Source organism: Elgaria multicarinata, chromosome 6 (genome assembly GCF_023053635.1).
Source record: "Elgaria multicarinata webbii isolate HBS135686 ecotype San Diego chromosome 6, rElgMul1.1.pri, whole genome shotgun sequence".
NCBI lineage: Eukaryota > Metazoa > Chordata > Lepidosauria > Squamata > Anguidae > Elgaria > Elgaria multicarinata.
The window spans coordinates 119002277-119022152 of record NC_086176.1 but is presented as its reverse complement, the minus strand read 5'-3'; the positions used below and the strand labels follow the sequence as shown (position 1 = coordinate 119022152).

General features: G+C 51.5%; 1 protein-coding gene across 1 annotated transcript in view; it reads right to left on the bottom strand.

Annotated features, from left to right (window-relative positions):
• ARID3C (AT-rich interaction domain 3C) overlaps positions 1-19876 on the bottom strand; it is a 119961-nt gene that overhangs the window by 29098 nt on the left and 70987 nt on the right. Inside the window, exon 4 of the mRNA XM_063128807.1 lies at positions 2409-2481. Coding sequence (XP_062984877.1) covers positions 2409-2481 — 73 coding nt within the window. The remainder of the gene's footprint in view (positions 1-2408; positions 2482-19876) is intronic.

Below are 19876 nucleotides of genomic sequence, written 5' to 3'. Positions count from 1 at the left end.
AAATCCCTTCACTGGCTGCCAATTAGTTTCCGGGCGAAGTATAAAGTGTTGGTTATCACCTTTAAAGCCCTACATGGTTTGGGTCCAGGCTACCTGCAGGATCGCCTTCTCCCAAACAATCCGCCCCATACACTCAAGTCCTCTGGGAAGAATTTACTCCAGCCAACAAAAACAAGGCTGACAACTGTTACCCAAAGGACCTTTTCTCCTGCCGCTCCCAGTTTGTGGAATGACCTGTCGGGAGAGATTCGTCAACTTAACAGTCTTCCAGAATTTAAGAAAGCCATAAAGACTGATCTCTTCCGGCAGGCCTACCCAGCAGAATTTGAAGATGCCTTTTTTAATGGTGTGCTGCTTTTAATGATGCACTGGTTTTAAATGTTTGAATTAGTTTTATGAGTTTTATGGTGTTTTTATTTGTGTTGTACCCCGCCTCGATCCAGAGGGAGAGGTGAGTAACAAATAAATAAAATAATAATTATTATTATTATTATTATTATTATTATTATTATTTGTAATAATATAAAATAAATATTCTTGCTTTTAACATAATGTCATGAGATTCTCAGGGTCGGATCCTGGTACTGGAACGGAACGGGGTCGGGGGCGATAGAATCTGGCAGAATCCGGAGTCCAAAGTTTCCCCCCAGTCCTTGGAGCCGCCGGTGGGTCCCGCGCGGCCCTTGACGGACAGCGACTCCGCATTGGAAATCGGTGCCGGGTTTTGTTATCACGGCCAGGCGGGATAAATAGGAAGCTCCAGCAATTGAGGTGATTCGATAAATGCTTTAACCTTTGACCTCTCCTTCCCAATCCCCCATCGAGCCAGGGAACAATTTTCAAAAGCCTCCCAAACTGCAGCCCACGCCGTCCGGGGGCCGCCATCAATTAGAGCCCTTTGCCAGCATCGGGATTAATGAACATGCCGCTCGATAGGAAATAAAACCCCAGGCAGAGGTTAATGTTGCACTAATTAACTGGGAGGGGGGAGGCTGGGGGGGCGGGGGGGGGACACACAAGGCAGGAATTGTTTAAAGGAACAAGCTGCAGGAGAAAGATGTCGTCGAAGGACGTGCCTGCGGGGAGCTGCAGATTCACCTCGGGTTGCCTTAAACCTGGCATGGGGGCCTCCAGATGTGTTGCTCTATGCCTCCAATCATGCTAGCTGGGCATGATGGGAAGTGTAGTCCAAGACATCTGGAGGGTGCCCGGTTCTGGGGATACAGATGGGAAGGAACCGCCCAGAGAGCTTCGGCTATTGGGCGGTATAAAAATGCAATAAAAAAAATCATTAAGAAACCGGTCTTAAGTTTTCTCCTGGGTTTTTTTCTGGCATGAGACAAGATGCCACCCAGGTAAAACAACTCTACTCCCCTGATGGGAGTCTTTGCTTTTCTCGCCACGCGGTGAAGGCAGAACAATAATTATTTTGCGGTTTGGCGAGGATTTTTTTTCACGCGTTTCACCAGGTGCCACCTCAATCCCCTGCAGGCAGCAAGATGGCCCTGATCCTCAGCAGCGAAGCGAAGCAGGAGAGCTTCTGCCCTGCCATGGAAGGGGAGATCATAGAATCATAGAATAGTAGAGTTGGAAGGGGCCTATAAGGCCATCGAGTCCAACCCCCTGCTCAAGGCAGGAATCCACCTGATTTCACTCCACCCCCATTTCTGGAACCTGCCGCCTTTCAGGTCCTGATGCCCAGGCTGGAGCTGGGGGGTGGAGGGGGGGGGAACATCTGGAGTCCCCTTTCCCTTCCCTACTCTGTATGCAGAGAATGAGTTTGTTTCTTGGGGGCTGGGGGATCCCCTTCCCTCCCAAGATGATATGGGGAGATGTGATGTTTGGTTTCCTGCATTGGGGCAGGGTGATCAGCTACTCCAGAGTGGGGGGGGGGGTAGATCAAACGCAAGGCCTTTTCTTTCCCCTTCAGCGGCTGAACCAAGACAAACTTGGTTTCACGCCCTTATGTGGGTTCTACAGAGTTCTCCTTCAAACAGGGGTTGTACAGAGTTTCAGAGCTCCCCGAGGGTTCAGTGGGCACCAAAAAAGCCGGCTCCACCCACCCACCCCGAGGCCATCGGAATTCTCCAGGGCTGCTCGGGGTTCCCAGCTTCCAGGCCCTGGGACGCCGAGGTCATCTGTGAAGCGCCAGAGTTACTGCTTCGCCCACACCCACAAGATGGGACTTGAGCTCCCCACACCAACGCCAACGCAGACGCACGACTTTCCACCTACCCTCCAGGAAGACTGAGACAAGACGCCGGTGGCCCCAGATCCCCCGGAGAGAGCAGTCCCACATGGGGAGCGGAGTGCAGCAGTCCTGAGCCCCTCACCAGCAGCACTCAGCACCGTCCTCAGCTCGCCTCTGCTTTCTCCCCGTTTGGGGCTACAGGGAGGATCTGACTCACCTCTCTTCTGCATGAAGCCAAACAAATCGTCCAGGAACTCCTTGCGCTTGGGGTCACTGTCCAGTTCATAGAGCTGCGAGTGGGGAAGAACAAGGCCGGATATTAGCAGAGCTCCAGTAAAACCCTCCCAGGGGCCCATACGTACCCCCCCACCCCCAAGGGTCACCACAGGTCCCAGAAGGTCAACAGCGGTTGAGCTGATGGGGGAACAGTGGACACATCCCTGTATCCTTGGGGGGGAATTGCGGGAGGGGGGGCAGTTGCATCCCCATAGGTCTTCCCCAAAATGGGACTCCAGGACTCCACCCCTTTTATGTACTGTAAAAGGCAGGCTATACCAGGGCTGTGCGTACGTCTCGATTCCAAGAAAGCTCAGGGAAAGCACAGGTTGTGGTTCTGGGTGCAGAACGCAGCCAATTTCCGCGTTCGTTCTTGGGGGCTGTGGAATCAAGGTTCTGCACCCATGTGGCTGGAAGGCGTGCTCGCGCGTGTGTGTCCAAGCGGCAGCCTGCTAAAAGCTCAGAAGCCGAGGTCACCAGTGGCTGGGAAGGAGGGGGCTTCACCACAGGACCCCCACCACTGGTAAAATCAAACGACACCGTGCAACGTAGGAAGCGTTGCAAAATAAAGGATGGGAAATCAGAGAAATCAAGCAGATCCACACAAAATGTACTGAACTCAGAGTTATTAGAACGTAAGCCTATGCGGCAGGGTCTTGCTATTTTACTGTTTTACTCTGTACAGCACCATGTACATTGATAATAATTCGGCTTCTTTCTGCCGTGCAATTATTTGGGAAGAGACTGTTGTCGTTGTGGTTAAATGCATTATGCCACTGCTCTTCCCCAACCTGGCGCCCTTCAGCTGTGTTGGGCTACAACTCCCAGCAACTGGAGAGTACTGGGAATTGTAGCCCAACACATCTGGAGGGCACCAGCTTGGGGAAGGGTGCTGTGTCTTAGAGCCAACACAGCCAGCTTCTTTTCCCAGTTGACTTCTTCTCCGGGGCCATGCGGAATACCTCCATCGGCTTCAAAGGCTCTCCTCACACTGTCCAGGCCAACCTGCCACAAAGTTGGCCCTCATCCAGGAGCGTCAGCCTCCCCGAAATGGGAACATCACACATCAAACCCCTGTCCAAACGCCTGAACACATGCCTGAAAATTCCCTTCTCAGCTGATAATTTTGCAGAAGAACAGATTTAGTTTCTTTAAAAACAGCAACAACGGGGGACACTCTTGTTAACACTTCGAAGGGAAACCGGTCCTGTGCCGGGAAGGAGGCTTCTCCCCATCCTCCGTCCACCCCCCACAAAAATCATCTCCTCCCCCCTCCCCCACGCACTCTTCCCCTTCCCCTTTTTGTCCATGTGTCCAAACAAGAGCCTAATTCATTCCGCCCATCCAACACGACACAGGCGGGAGATCCGAACGGCGCCTCCTCCGTACAACTGGCTCTTCCCAGCCTGGATGAGGCCGGAAAGCAGCTCGCTGCACCCCAAGGGAGCCGTAACTGCCCCTCCTGGCCCTCCGCAGCAGCGACCTTTCACCTTTGCGCGGGTGGAAGAGATAAATATTTGATGTCACTCCGCGATCTCTGTTGAGCCTGGGTTGACACCTGTAGGGATTTCATCCATCTCCTTTTCTCCTCCTCCTCCTCCTCCCTTGCATCAGGGCAATTAGCAAGATGGGGACAGCCCCCTACTGACCTCCAACCTCTATTATCCAGGCTCCAGCAGAGTCAAATGGATGGGGAGGGAGGGTTTGCGTCTCCCCGCCCCTTGGCAACGGAACTCCGGGCAGGGGAGGCTCCTGATTCTGAAACTCAGCAGCCAAGTAAAATGAACGGCAACAGAATCACTCATCTCTGGGCAAGATACTCCTCTTAGAAACACGTCATTCGCAAGGACCAGGCTGGACACACGAAAGGGTCCCAACTGAGCACCGCCAGGCCCAAGCGTCGCTCGTAAAAGTACTGCTGACAGTGTGAACGTTTCGCCGCTTCGAACCCACGAAAAGCGAGCGCAGCAACGTTACGCACTGGCCCGCACATGGGAACATCAGAAAAGCCCTGAGGCTGGATCAGGCCAAGGGTCCTTCTTGCACATTGGCCACCCATGGGAAACCCAGAAGCAGGAGCGCAAGAGCAACCTCCCGCCCATGTTCCCCAGCAACTGGGGCACATGCGCCATGCGCGGAATTCAGCAGCTTTACACAAAAGGCAAGTTTCTAGTTCTCAAGGCTGCAAAAAGAGCCTGGAAAAGGTGTGGGAGCTGGAGATGGTTGGGATGTCCAGTTGGCAGGACTTCATTGCCCCCCGCCCGCCCGGAGAATAAACGGTGCAAGCTAAGCAGATGCATGCAGATCCTCTAAGTGTGCACGTAAAAGGCAAATCCAGCTTTGGTGAGACGCAGAACTTGGAGGGGCACAGCACGGACTCATAGACTCATAGAATAGCAGAGTTGGAAGGGCCCTACAAGGCCATCGAGTCCAACCCCCTGTCCATGCAGGAATCCACCCTAAGGCTCCCCTCCTCCTCCTCCTCCTCCTCCTCCTCTTCTTTTAAAATAGCCAACAGACCTGGCTTCACACGGGTTGGAATAGCCCTTCATCTGACACCGCGAAGGCTTCAAGCCAACCCACATAGCAGTCAGAGTTGGACACATTGTGCTTCTCCGTCTGAGTGAAGGCATGTCCCCTGGCGCCCCTGGGCATGGCCCCTGCCATGGTGCCCCCTGAGGGAGGGGTCCGTCCGTTTCCCTGAGGAGGGTCTGCCGCCCCGCCCCCCCAGCAACAGGGAGGGGGCAGGCATAGAATTCCGCCCCTGGGCCCGAACCGTGTGGGCTGCAAAAGCAAGTGCTGTTTAGGGAGGTCCGTGGTACTGACGGGCAGATCTGGTCCTGGTGAGATGGCTCTTTACAGCTCTGCCCACCAGGCCTCTTTCTTCCAAGGAGATCCATCCTGTGGCTAGTTGGGAGGCCTGGTGCTGGGACACCCAGCCTGGCAGACCCCGCTGGCCTGCCATTTCCACCTGCACTCGCCCCCTTCCACCCACGGGACAAAGTGAGTGGGCCCCTCTTCATGGCGGGCCTGTTCCAGGCATCCCACAAGAACAGCCACCTGCCTTCTCCAGGGACTGCGCCTGCACCATGAGACGGACGCGAGAGCACCAGCCTGGGAGCGCAGCTCCTCCACCTGACTCTCCCCTCTCCGCCCCACTCATCACGGCCCGGACCTCCGTCTCAGCCTTCTCCTCAGTAGCACTGAGAGGCCTCAACCGTGCAGCACCCGACGGACGTCGCCGCCATGCGGCGCAATCCTTGTTAGCCTAAATTGGCCTTCCCCAAACTGGCATTTCCCAGATGTGTCGTACTGCACCTCCCATCATTCCCAGCCAGCATGCCATGGGGATGATGGGAGTTGCAGTCCAACCCATTTGGAGGGCGCCAGGTTGGCAACAGCAGCAACAGAAAGAGCCGGAGTCCGCTGCCGCGTGGAGGTGAACTTTGCGCCGCTCCTCACAAGGGGTAACCCCTTGGCTTGGACAGGGCCGCCGGCTGGACTGCCCACCCCCCGCCCCCGCCCCCCGCCCCCCGCTGCCCCCTGCCTGGCACAGACCCTTTCATTCCCCAGATCTTCAAAACTGCCAGCACATCACATTCCTGAGCGCAAAGGAAGTTGCAAGAGTCTCGGCTGCCGAGTTAACCGGACGCATCTCATTAGCTCAGAATCTGCGGCTGGAGCGGTGACACGGCAGATGCTTGGCACGACCCGTGGGGAACAGGCACCGGGCCAGCTGGAGAAAAGCCAGCCGGGCAGATGGCGGCTTTCGTCCGTGACCCTTTGGTGGCCAGCCAGGTGGCTCGTCTTCGATCCCCTAGCAGCCTTCCCGCCCCTGAACCTACTGCCTTCCAGTTATTCTGGATAACAAGTCCCATGAGCCCCAGCCAGAGGGCTGCTAGCTACAGGCTGCATTCGTTTAATATCTGGTGCATTAAAAACCAAGATGATTTTTCTTTTGGTTGAAGATAAGCTGGAGAAAAATCCCCAATTCTCCTAAGATCTGCTATCAAGATTTCCCCATGAGCGTTGCCGTCATGGGAAACAGCCGCTACATCCGTGCACTGCATGGCGCTTACATGCATGTGCCAAAACCCGGAGAATGGCCACGCTAGCAACTGTGGAATGAACTCCCTAATGTCCACCTGTCTTACTCAGAAGGAGTGTTTCTCCTTGCAAACAGCCGGCAACCGCCTTCCAGGACAACTCCGCTGCCACCAAGCCCTGGTTCCCCGCAATGCTGCTAGCCAGCCGCCCGCTGCCCTGGCCCTTCCTCGGCTGGCAGGTGTGACTGCGCACACTTCTCCTGCCCTGAAGTCTTGGCTCCCTCCCAGGCCAGACGTCTTTGCAGCCTCCCCTGATAATGCAGACTGTTGTCACAGCCAACTCATGGCCGCAGTCCAGATAACCACTGAACTGGCAGCCTTTCCAGCAGGCTGCTGGCTCGGAGCCTGGCCGTGCGGCAGCCCTTCCCTGAAGTCCTTCTGCTGGGACGCTGCGCTGCAATTCACTTCTCCACAGTAGCGGGGCAAGCAAAATGCAAGGAGGAGCTACAGTAGATATGTCTCTGAAGCGTGTTCTGGGCATGCTTCGGGGTTAGAAGAATTGCCCAGAAGAAGCCAAGGGGACAAGAACTCAAGAGGCAGGCAGGCAGGCAGGCAGAGTGGCAGGGACTGCAGGGGTGCCTTGTCATTTCCACTGAGGCTGTGTTCACCAACAGGCACTCCGGCTATGGAAAGATCTTGAAAGACATTGGGGTGGGGGGGGTGGGGGAGAACAGAAATCTCATCTTCTGAGAACTTCCTCCAAGTGCCTCCTCTGAGTGAGGTTTAGAGGATGGCAACAAGGGAGAGGGCCTTCTCAGTGGTGGCTCCCTGACTGAGGACTGCTCTCCCCAGTGAAGTCTGCCTGGCCTTTCCCCAGGACCTCGACAGTGTACCGTAAGTTTTCAGCAGGTCCCAGTATTTGTATTGTTGATGGTTTAAAACTGTTTTAAACTTTATCACAGATTTTATATCATGTTATGCTATTACAAATAGAGGGAGAAAACGTGGAGGCAGTGACAGACTTTGTATTTCTGGGCGCAAAGATTACTGCAGATGCTGACTGCAGCCAGGAAATCAGAAGACGTTTACTTCTTGGGAGGAGAGCAATGACAAATCTCGATAAAATAGTTAAGAGCAGAGACACCACACTGACAACAAAGGTCCGCATAGTTAAAGCGATGGTATTCCCCGTAGTAACCTATGGCTGCGAGAGCTGGACCATAAGGAAGGCTGAGCGAAGGAAGAGAGATGCTTTTGAACTGTGGTGTTGGAGGAAAATTCTGAGAGTGCCGTGGACTGCAAGAAGATCAAACCAGTCCATACTCCAGGAAATAAAGCCAGACTGCTCACTGGAGGGAATGGCATTAAAGGCAAAACTGAAGTACTTTGGCCACATAATGAGAAGACAGGATACCCTGGAGAAGAGGCTGATGCTAGGGAAAGTGGAAGGCAAAAGGAAGAGGGGCCGACCAAGGGCAAGATGGAGGGATGATATTCTGGAGGTGACGGACTCCACCTTAGGGGAGCTGGGGGTGGCGACAGCCGACAGAAAGCTCTGGCGTGGGCTGGTCCATGAAGTCACAAAGAGTCGGAAGCGACTGAACGAATAAACAACAATGCTATTAGGTTGTATTTTTAGGGCTTGGTGTTTTGTAAACTGCCCAGAGCTTCAGCTGTTGTGCAGATCCAGAGCCCGCCCACCAGCCCTGCCCCTGATCTCTCTCAGGTTCAGCTATAGAAGGGATCCAGCTGCAAAGGGGAGCAATTCTTTGCAGTTTACCGCCTACTCTAGGATTACAAGTTCAAAGCTGCAAGAGGGCCCCTGTGCCTGGAAGAGTTGCACAGAAGGAGAACTACTACTAAAGAGCAGTACTAAGATGGAACAACTCTTAGGTGGATCCACAGTTGGCTACAGAATCGGACCCAAAGAGCGCTTCTCAACGGTACCTTCTCAAACTGGGGGGAGATAGCGAGTGGGGTACCACAGGGCTCAGTCCTGGGCCCAGGGCTCTTCAGCACTTTTGTTAATGATTTGGACGAGGAGGTGCAGGGAACGCTTATCAAGTTTGCAGATGACACAAAATTGGGTGGGATAGCTAATACCCTGGAAGACAGAAACAAACTTCAAAGTGACCTTGATAGGCTGGAGTGCTGGGCTGAAAACAACAGGATGAAATTTAATAGGGATAAATGCCAAGTTCTACATTTAGGAAAAAGAAACAAAATGCACAGTTACAAGATGGGGGATACTTGGCTCAGCAATGCGACAAACGAGAAGGACCTTGGAATTGTTGTAGATCGCAAGCTGAATATGAGCCAACAGTGCGATATGGCTGCAAGAAAGGCAAATGCTATTTTGGGCTGCATTAATAGAAGTACAGCTTCCAAATCACGTGAGGTCCTGGTTCCTCTCTTTTTGGCCCTGGTTAGGCCTCATCTAGAGTATTGCGTCCAGTTCTGGGCTCCGCAATTCAAGAAGGACGCAGACAAGCTGGAGCGTGTTCAGAGGAGGGCAACCAGGATGATCAGGGGTCTGGAAATAAAGCCCTATGAAGAGAGACTGAAAGAACTGGGCATGTTGAGCCTGGAGAAGAGAAGATTGAGGGGAGACATGAGAGCACTCTTCAAATACTTGAAAGCTTGTCACACAGAGGAGGGCCAGGATCTCTTCTTGATCCTCCCAGAGTGCAGGACACGGAATAACGGGCTCAAGTTAAAGGAAGCCAGATTCCAGCTGGACATCAGGAAAAACTTCCTGACTGTTAGAGCAGTACGACAATGGAACCAATGACCCAGGGAGGTCATGGCCTCTCCCACCCAATTAAAGATGTATTTATTCAGCAAGCTTAGGGGATATTGCTGAGTGTTTTATCTCTTTTCTGGTGCTATAGTGATGATTGTACTGTATTCTATCGTGCCTTTGTAATTTGAAAGTTTGTAACACACCCTGGGCGGATTAAAAATGTAATAAATAAATAAATAAAATGTAGAGTTATTATTTCAACTCTTTGCGTGTGTTGCATTCTTTTTATGTGGGTTGTTAGCCACCCGGGGCCCCTTGCGAAAAGGGCAAGAGATTATATTTATAAATATAAATTATATATAAATTAAATAAATACAAATCTGCCCGGTACTGCCTCATTGGTCCTTGGAGCAGAGCACCATGTCCTCTGACCAGCAGTGAGGGGTTCTGCAAGGTCCCAGGCAGGGGACTTTCTCATCACCTGTGGCTGAGAGCCGTAACCTGGCTGGGATGGAATTGGGACTTCTGGCATTAATGCTGCTGCTGAGCTTCAGCCTTCCCCTCGCGCCTGATGTGTTTTGCGACCAGCCTCCTTGCCCTCTGCCCTTGAATAGATCCAACACCGAGAGAGGGCCGTGTTGCCAATTATGAGTGATTACATAATCTGGGGCAAGCAGGCAGCACGAAAGCTCGCACAGTGACCCCCGGCGCTGACCTCGTGGACTCCGGACCCGGCAGAGTCCGATGGGAGAAGGAGGCCGAGTTGCCAGATAAAGCAGAACCTGCCACTTCCCTCATGCAGGGCTGATTCCCAGCACTTCGTACGTTCTTAGGCATATGCTGACGGGCAGTTCTAGGCAAGTCGGGGGCCCTGCACAAACGGCACACCCTCTCCCGGCCACAGAAGACCCCGGCCCCCAATTTCCTCTACTGCGGACGCCTTCGTCAGCCCATTCAAGAATTTCAAGACAATGAATCATCAGATCCAATCCACGGGACTGAAATAAACCTGCACTTTTCTAAAACCTCAATACAGATGCCTGTATTTTCTCAGAAACTGAAGGAAATGCAAGATAACGTCATCGTTTCAAAACACCCTCTGGCTTTGATCTTGCACACTGAGATCTTGGGGGGGGGGGATTTCACCCCATGTTTTAAGTAGGTATCCGCCTCAGTCAAGAAGGCTCCAGGCTGAAGCCTCCGGGCTGGCCAGGCATAGTACTAATACTAAGATCCTGTCCTTTGGGCTCTCTGCCTGCTGAAGGGACTCTCTACCTGCTGGACCTCTGCTCCCAACTCCCCTGGGCCTGCTAGTGGACATAATGAAGGTGAATGTGGCCAGGTGCGGTGGGGTGGTTGGGAGATCATTTTTCCAAGTGTGGGGGTGAACATAAGCCCTTGCCCCTATGTGCACAATCCTCTCTATATACACACCTGCCAGCTCTCCAAGCGTCAAGTGAAACGGACCCGAGTCCACAGAAGTTTCCGCCGTAAAGAAACTGTCTTTACGGTGCCACAAGAGACTCTTTCATGCTTTTCCTGCAACAGTCGGACACAGGTAAACGTTTGCAACTTAAACCCTTTGGTTACGCTTTTATCTAACGCAAGGTGATACAGATGAGTCTGGGTGGCAGATCTGTGGACCCTTTCAATCCAGACCCTGAGAAAGGCTGAGCACCTTCAAAGAACTGCAGGTTGTACAGCACGGTGATGTAGAAAGACGCACCAGGTTGTACAAAAGTATACAGGAGGGACTGGACCTTGGGAAGCTCTGGAAGGATCCAAGCTGGGGCCGGGGTGGGCTGTCCACCCAAACTCCAAATCAGAGTATGCCAGAGGCAACTGGATCAAACTGGATACCAGGAGACAGCGGAATCCTGCCTTTCAGCACAATATTTATTAAGCGGCCTGGATACAGATTAACTTCCCAGTTTGGTGTGATATTTATGGCTGCTTTGCAGGGCATTTACAGAACTGGGGACATTTCGCCTAAAGCAGGGGTGGGGAACATGTCACAGCCCTGCAGATGTTGTTGCACTGCAATTCCCATCAGCCCCAGCCAACCAAGCCAATGGTGAGGGATGATGGGGCTTGTAGTCCAAACAACATCTGGAAGGCCACATGTTCCTCATCCCTGGCCTAAAGTAAGGATTAAAGAGGGTGGGAATTTCAAACATGCAGCACAATGTGCACAATTTCAAACATGCAGACCCTAAGAATCTGAAAACGAACCTGGCTGCTGAGCCTGGACTCAATGGACCCGTCACAAGAACCGAAATTCTCTTGCTCTTTCATGCTCAAGAGGCATGTAGCTAGCCCTCATGGATGTGGAGAATGGCTTGTCCTTCCTAGTCAACCTCCTAAGGAAAAAAAATCCCCATTTCCTTTCTTCATCTCCTTTTTTCAGTGTGCTACGATACCATAATGCAGCCTTCCCCAACGTGGTGCCCTCCAGATAGGTGGGACTGCAACTCCCATCACCATTCCCAGCCATGGACCACGCTGTTTGGGAATGATGGGAGTTGTTGTCCAACACACCTGGAAGGCAGGCGGGTGAGGAAGGCTGCTGTAATGGCTAAGCCTATGAGTTATGAACCAAGGAAGTCACCGGTTCTGGATTTCCTCTCTAGCCACTCTCCATCAGCATCAGAAGACTCAGTCTATAGCACGGGGATAACGATATTCACCTACCTTACAGGGTTGTTGTAAGAAGCTGGCTTGGGGGCATGTTAAAGCACAATGTTTGACTCCCTTTACATCTGCTTTAGCAGCATTAGAAGGGGCCGATAAGGCCATCGAGACCAACCCCCCTGCTCCGGGCAGGAATCCACCTGAAAGCCTAAGGTGGGAGGGCCTCTGCTTTGCACTCGGCAGGTCCCAGGTGCGATTCAATCCCTGGCGTACCGTGGCTACCAGCTGGACCGAGGCCACCTCCCTCTGTTCCTAACCATTCGACTGACGCTTTCCTTCTGACCTAAAGAAACGTATCGCTGTTTCAAAATGTCTGCGGCGGGACCCTCTCGAAAAGCGTCTCAGCGCTTTCCCTGCGTGGCCCGGAGGCTCAACCTCACATAACCCCCAGGGAACGCTCCGTGCCCCGGGAGGTCAGAGGTCGGGGCTAGTGCCTTGTAACGGGGGCTGCATCTCCAAGGGAGCACGAGCCGGGAGCCGGGGCTCTGACCCAGGAGAGGACCTATTGATGATGCGATAAGCGTGGCCGTCAAAGGGAGGAGGTGACGGGAAGACAAAGCTACGGCAGGCGATCTGCAGGAGAGGTCGCGGAGGGCTCCGAGTCGCCACCTGCCAACAGCCAGGCCCTCTGACGGCCAGAGCAGGGGGCCATTCGGCAGCCGCTGGGATTCAGGGACGGTCAAGCTGAAGCTGGTCTCCGAAGAGCCTAGCTTCAAGTCCCCACTCCGCCGGCAACATCAGCACAGTCCAACAGATTTCAACACCTGAGCGTGTTCAGAGGAGGGCAACCAGGATGATCAGGGGGCTGGAAACAAAGCCCTATGAAGAGAGACTGAAAGAGCTGGGCAGGTTGAGCCTGGAGAAGAGAAGATGGAGGGGAGACATGAGAGCACTCTTCAAATACTTAAAAGGTTGTCACACAGAGGAGGGCCAGGATCTCTTCTCAATCCTCCCAGAGTGCAGGACACGGAATAACGGGCTCAAGTTAAAGGAAGCCAGATTCCGGCTGGACATCAGGAAAAACTTCCTGACTGTTAGAGCAGTACGACAATGGAATCAGTTGCCTGGTGAGGTTGTGGGCTCTCCCACACTAGAGGCCTTCAAGAGGCAGCAGGACAACCATCTGTCAGGGATGCTTTGGGGTGGATTCCTGCATTGAGCAGGGGGTTGGACTCGATGGCCTTGTAGGCCCCTTCCAACTCTACTATTCTATGATTCTATGATTCTACCTCCGGTAGTATATTGAAATGCTCTCCCCCGCCATGCACTAATGATCATAAGGTGCCATCCACAGGCATGGTCTTCTGTACACTGTCCTGCACTATGGCGCCTTGCACAGCTCCCATTCATTTTCATGAGCCCCGCGCATGAGAGCATGTCCCATGGGTCATCAGAACATCAGAAGAGCCCTGAGGTCGGATCAGACCCAGGGTCCATCTAGTCCAGCGTTCCGTTCACACAGCGGCCAAACAGCTGCCCACAAGAAACCCACAAGCAGGACATGAGGGCAAAAGCACACACACCCCACTCCCATTATCCCCAGCACCTGGTCCTGAAAGCCATACAGCCTCTGACAATGGTAATATATAGCCGCTCCCAGTTTGTGGAATGACTCGCCGGGAGAGATTCGTCAACTTAACTCCCTGAATTTAAGAAAGCCGTAAAGACTGGTCTCTTCCGGCAGGCCTACCCAGCTGAATTTGAAGATGCCTTTTTTAATGGTGTGCTGCTTTTAATGATGCACTGGTTTTAAACGTTTGAATTAGTTGTATGTGTTTTATGTTGTTTTTAATTGTGTTGTACCCCGCCTTGATCCAGAGGGAGAGGCGGGTAACAAATAAATAAAATTTTTATTATTATTATTATTATTATTATTATTATTATTATTATTGCGATCGTAGCTAAAAAAAATGCAAATCAGCAAAACTCAAGCTTATTGGGATTCTCCAATTTTCACCTCAAAGCTCATCCTGACTCATGTCTGGATGATAGAATCATAGAATAGAAGGGGCCTATAAGGCCATCAAGTCCAACCCCCTGCTCAGTGCAGGAATCACGAGCTTTGTTTTTATTCTGTTTGCACAAAATCCCAAGCGCATTTACATGTGCGTTTCTCCAAATGTCTGCATCAATTGTGCGCATTTTTAAATCTATGTGTTTTCCCCCACTGATTAAAGCATTCTTTTGTGCACGTTTCAAATGTACCCTTCGTTGTCGGGGGCATTTTTTATTTTATTTTTTGGTCCGCGAATCACATTGCAAGTTTACAAATGTATGGAGTTCAACTGCTGATTGTGTTCGAATCCACATTTGGATCCGAGTGACATGAAATGAGTAAATTCTGGTCAAAAACAAACAAATGAATTTCTCATACATCCCCAAATTCGTAACTAGTAGACATAAACAGCCTTATCGTCCGGATCTGCCTGATTAATCTATCTCCCGCTACGGCAGCTGAATGTGTGGTTCCATCCTCCTTTGTGGCAGCTCTGCCTCTGACCGCAGCACATTCACCAGGGCAGCAATGCCTAGTGGTCACCAGCTACCTCACGCCAGCTAGCGACACCCTGCGAGCGGCAGAGGCCCTCCCGGTTTTAAAGCTCCGAGGCCCATTTGCCACTAACCAATGCTCCGCTGACCGTGACAAACTGCAGGACGGGAGATCGATGATCCGGCCATAAAAGTCAGGGCGCATGAAGGAAAAATTAGTGCTAATCGAAGGTGCTATAGACACCAATTCCTCCCAGGAAACCTGGGCGAGAATTTAAAGCCGACTGAAAAGAAACAAAACTCAGCAATCCAGAATGGATTTCCAAAAGGCACACAAAGGAATCCAGCCCCACAACAGAAACGAGGACAAAACAGAATCGTTTAAAGAAACAATTGCGCTCGAAGGAGAAGCCGTTAAAAACCGAGGCTTGTGCACAACCAACAAGATGGAGCAGGAGACGCATTGCATCGGAGGAGAAGGTGGAAGAGGACAGATGAGGCAGCTGGGCTGAGAGTGATTTAGGCAAAACTCTCTGGCTTTTAATGGCCAGGCAGAGTCATAAAGCAACTTTTGTGCCTGCAAACAAAGGCTAAGAAACTCCTGAGCCCAGGGATACCTGTGGGCCATGCAGCCCCCACTCTGACGGAGGCAAAGCTCTGTTAGTCAGCCTGCAGGTATCAAGGTGCAAAGTGTTTCAGGGGCCTCACTTCAGGCTTCCACCCCTACCTAAAGCAAAAGAAAAGAGCCAGGGCTTGATCCAAAGGGCGCCCACTGCATTGCCCAGTGATCTCGGAAGGCAGAGCAACCTCTGAGCCCAAAGCTACAAATCCCCGGCTGACAGTCCTCACAGCTGTATAGAATGCTTTTTATAAATAGTTGTTACAATTCCTAACTGCAGATCAGTTTTTACTGTGCGCATGCGTGAGCTACTTAAGTTCACACCTGCACAATGAGTGACAATGCTGATGCTGACTTTTCATTGCAAAAATTCCAGCTCATCTATCCATCTATTTATCCTGGTAAGAAGCCAAAAATTCTGGCACAGAAACACACATGAACTAGAGAGAGAGAGAGACAGAGAGAGAGACAGAAACTGCTTCAGAAGTAAAAGCCAAAAAAAAAAAAAATATTCCACAAAATAAAGGTAGCCATAAGGAAAGCAAGAGTGCCTCTGAGCCCGTGCAAGGCACATTTCAAGTCACCAGAGAGAGATAATGGCTGTGCTCTTAAGAATACTTCCGTGGAAGCAGCTGACCTGCCTTTGCTAACCTGCTCCTTCCCCCAATCTGGGATTAGGAGGGAACGAGTTCCAGCAGGTCGCTTCCGGAAAGGAACATCACAGGCCCAACCCTGCAAGCAACGACGCTCGCCCTCTGCACCCTTGAGCTGAAGCACAATCCTTGCCACCTTCACTCAGAAGTAAGTCTCACTGATTTCACAGAATCATAGAATAGCAGAGTTGGAAGGGGCCTACAAGGCCATCGAGTCCAACCCCCTGCTTAATGCAGGAATCCACCCTAAAGCATCCCCGACAAAGGGTTGTCCAGCTGCCTCTTGAAGGCCTCGAGTGTGGGAGAGCCCACAACCTCCCTTGGTAACTGATTCCATTGTCGTACTGCTCTAACAGTCTGGAAGTTTTTCCTGATGTCCAGCTGGAACCTGGCTTCCTTTAACTTCAGCCCGTTATTCCGTGTCCTGCACTCTGGGAGGATCAAGAAGAGATCCTGGCCCTCATCTGTGTGACAACCTTTTCAGTATTTGGTATTAAGTATTCAGTGGGTCTTCTTCCAGGTAAGTATTCCTACGAGTACAGCCTTACTCTCTCAGGGCAGTGGATTTTGGATTTATGGCTCATTTGAAGGTCTCATTGACCTTGTTCACACATAATGCTACAACAAGCCATGGGGTGGCTTGCTGTAGTGTCTGAACTCATCCCTGCAAACACACCATGGTTTGTTAACCAGCTGTAAACCACAAATAGAATCCATGGTTTGTTGTTGGCTTACAAAGTCTGGCATGTTTAAATCACAGCTTGTCGTGATGTCAGAATGCAGAACCATGGCTTATCTCTGGCTTGTTTGCGCAAAGGTTTGCCTAGAACCAGAGGCGCCCGGCAAGAGCAACCTAAAAATGAAACTGCTTTGAAGGCTAGCAAAATTGGCAGGAGAGAAACAAACCAGAAAAAGGTAAAAAATAACCCCCCGTTTGTTCATCTACAAGACAATCCATGGCTAAAGAACAAAGCCATGGTTACCATAAACTAGGCTTAGCGTTATGTGTGAACACAGCCATTGAGTGAGTGAGGTTACCCTAAATTGAGCCAGGTAATTTCTGTCGAGTCCTGGCAGCCAAAGGGTTAGCGTTCCACAAAGCCCTGACGCACAGATAAATATTCAGCAGGTATATAACTCTGGGCAAGAGCATTTGCAACAACTCACATTTATTTTTATTTCATTTTAAGAATCTGAACCTTGTTTTTCCCCTTAAAAAAAAGGAGTCACTCAAATTTATTAAGAAAACGTTTTTAAAGAACAGACCGGCTCTTGTTAAAACACATGTACAACACACAAAAAGCGGCGGCAAAGCCCAAAACCACACTGCGGTGAACCTCGCAATCCGTCAGTGGAGTGAAGCAACCGCACAGCAGTGCCGCCCGGCTCGGAGAGGTCCGGGGGCGAACGGGCAGGCATCTGGACTTGCTCGTCTCTCCACAGCCTCGGGGGCCGCTCCACCCACCGATGCCGTATAAAGGCAGGAATGTTCAGCCACTCGGAGCCCGGTGGCACAATTACCGCCCGGCCTGCTTTGCCTGCCTGATGTTTGCAGCGCGGAACTTCAACGAAGCAAAAACAGGTGTGACCTCAAAGCTTTGGTATCTATTTTTCCACCATTTATTAACCTCTAACCTTTTATCTGGGGGGCGCCTGGAGATGCATAAACATGTTTCATCAAACCGGGGCCAAAGGTCGCCTTTTAAGCGGAGACAATTGCGGAGCGAAATGACAGAGGGGCGGCGGCAGTGGCGGCACGGAGGGTTTTAGGCCTTCATTAAACGCATTGATCAGCAGGCTCCCAAAGCCTTTGATAATGTCATCCCACCCTTTAATGGGGGAACGTTTGGGGCGGGGCGGGGCGGGGGGGGGGGAGGCGGCACGCAGGGCGGTTTTCTCGCATGTTGCCACAAGCAGATGGGCCCGGGGTGGGTGGGTGGGTGGGGGTGTCGACTTAACCGTTTCATCCCCTCTGCTTCCAAAAGCCTCGAGAAAACGGCGCAGGCTTTCGCCGCGTGGTTCTGATGCCTTGTGCAGGCGCAGAACCTGGCAAAGCTCAGCAGAGGAATTCATGCTACCGCCGCCGTGCGCATGACCTCGTGCAGGCGATGCCAGGTGGCATCTGGAAACTGGCACTGCCTCTTTTCACTGAAAGCCCACTTCTAGTGGTCTCAGCCTTGCCCAACCTAGCTCCCTCCAGATGTGTTGGACTACAACTCCCATCATTCCCAGCTAGGGCCATGCAGCCCAACACATCTGGAGCGTTGCCAGGATTGGGAAGGCTGCGCTAGAGCCACGTTATACACCACTGTTCAGAACCAAGTGGCCAGGTGGCTTCTTTTACATCGGACCATCCTCTCTTTGAAGGGCTGCCCTGTCCAAGTACCGCATGTAGGGGAAAAAAACCATAAGAAGAAAAAGGCAGACGTGTACTCTGGTGCGAAGTAAGGTTTAAAATATTTAATAATGATTTCTTCAATAAAAAATGATATGTAAATTCAAATAAGACAGATTGACGCGTACACTAGCGCGACATTTTGGGCCCTTAGGTCCTTCATCAGTGTATGCGTCAATCCGTACACGCCTCCCTTTTTCTTCTATTGTCATTGGCGCTTTTGTCCCTTTTCCACTCCAACCATCCACAGGGAACACTTGGAAAGAAGGCTGGGCAGGTCACCGCCTTCCACTGTACTTCATTTCTGTTTAAGAGTACAACCCTACGCATGTTCAGACAGAAAAAACAGTCCTATCACTCCCAGCATTTCCTGGGGAACGCTGGGAGTTGTAGGACTTTTTTCTGTTTCATAAGAACATAAGAAGAGCCCTGATGCTGGATCAGACCAAGGGTCCATCTAGTCCAGCACTCTGTTCACATAGGGGCCCACCAGCCATCGGCCAGGGACCAACAAGGCAGGACGTGGTACAACAGCACCCTCCCACCCATGTTCCCCAGCAACTGGCATATACAGGATTACTGCCTCAGATACTGGAGATAGCACACAACCATCAGGGCTAGTAGCCATTGATAGCCTTCTCCAGGAATTGATCCAACCCCCTTTTAAAGCCATCCAAAGTGGTGGCCATCACTACATCCTGTGGTAGTGAATTCCATAATTTAATTATGCGCTGTGTGAAGAAGTCCTTCCTTTTATTTGTCCTGAATCTCCCACCAATCAGCTTCAGGGGATGACCCCATCAGGTTCTGGTATTATGAGAGAGGGAGAAAAATGTCTCCCTGTCCACCTTCTCCGCACCAGGCATAATTCTGTACCCCTCTATCATGTCTCCCCTCAGCCTCCTTTTTTCCAAGCTAAACAATCCCAGCTGTTGCAACCTTGCCTCATAGGGGAGATGCTCCAGCCCCTTAATAATTGTAGTTGCCCTTTTCTGCACTTTTCCCAGCTGCATAATATCCTTTTTTTAAGTGTGATGACCAGAACGGTACACAGTATTCTAAGTGTGGTCACACCATCGATTTGTATAAGGGCAGTAGGATACTGGCCGTTTTATTCCCAACTCCTTTTCTTATAACGCCTAACATGGAGTTTGCCTTCTTTACAGAGGCCACACACTGGGTGGACGTTTTCATCGAGCTTTTCCATCACAATCCCAAGGTCTCCTTCTTGTTTGGTCACCACCAGCTCAGATCCCATCAGGTTATCCTAGAAGTTGGGTTTTTTTGCCCCAACGTGCATCACCTTACACTTGCTTACATTGAACCCACTCTCCCAGCTTGGAGAGATCCAATGCATGTCCAACCTGAGATCCAACCTTCCCACTGCCATTGTCACCAGTTGTTATTGCTCCTCCTCCTCTTTCTCATGATTGCCCCCCACTTGCTTGTTTGACAGGTAGAAAGAGTCATCGGCTCCTCCACCTTCTCAACACGACCCTTGTTTGGGCCAGAGTAAGAAGCAGGGGAAGAACAAACAGGTTGCAATGGTGAAGAGGAGGAACAACTCAAGGGAGGTCTTGTCAGTGGGCTCTAATTCCTGGGAGCCCTTGGCAAGTGCTATCCATCACAGGGCGCACACAGAAACAGGGCAACCTGGTCGTCCGCCGGCATCTCAAGGAGGAGAGGGCAAGGCGGGGAGGGAGAAGCTGGGGTCTGGATGAGAACCTTCCACAGGCCACCAGTTGCCCACCCCTGATCTAGGCAAACACTGC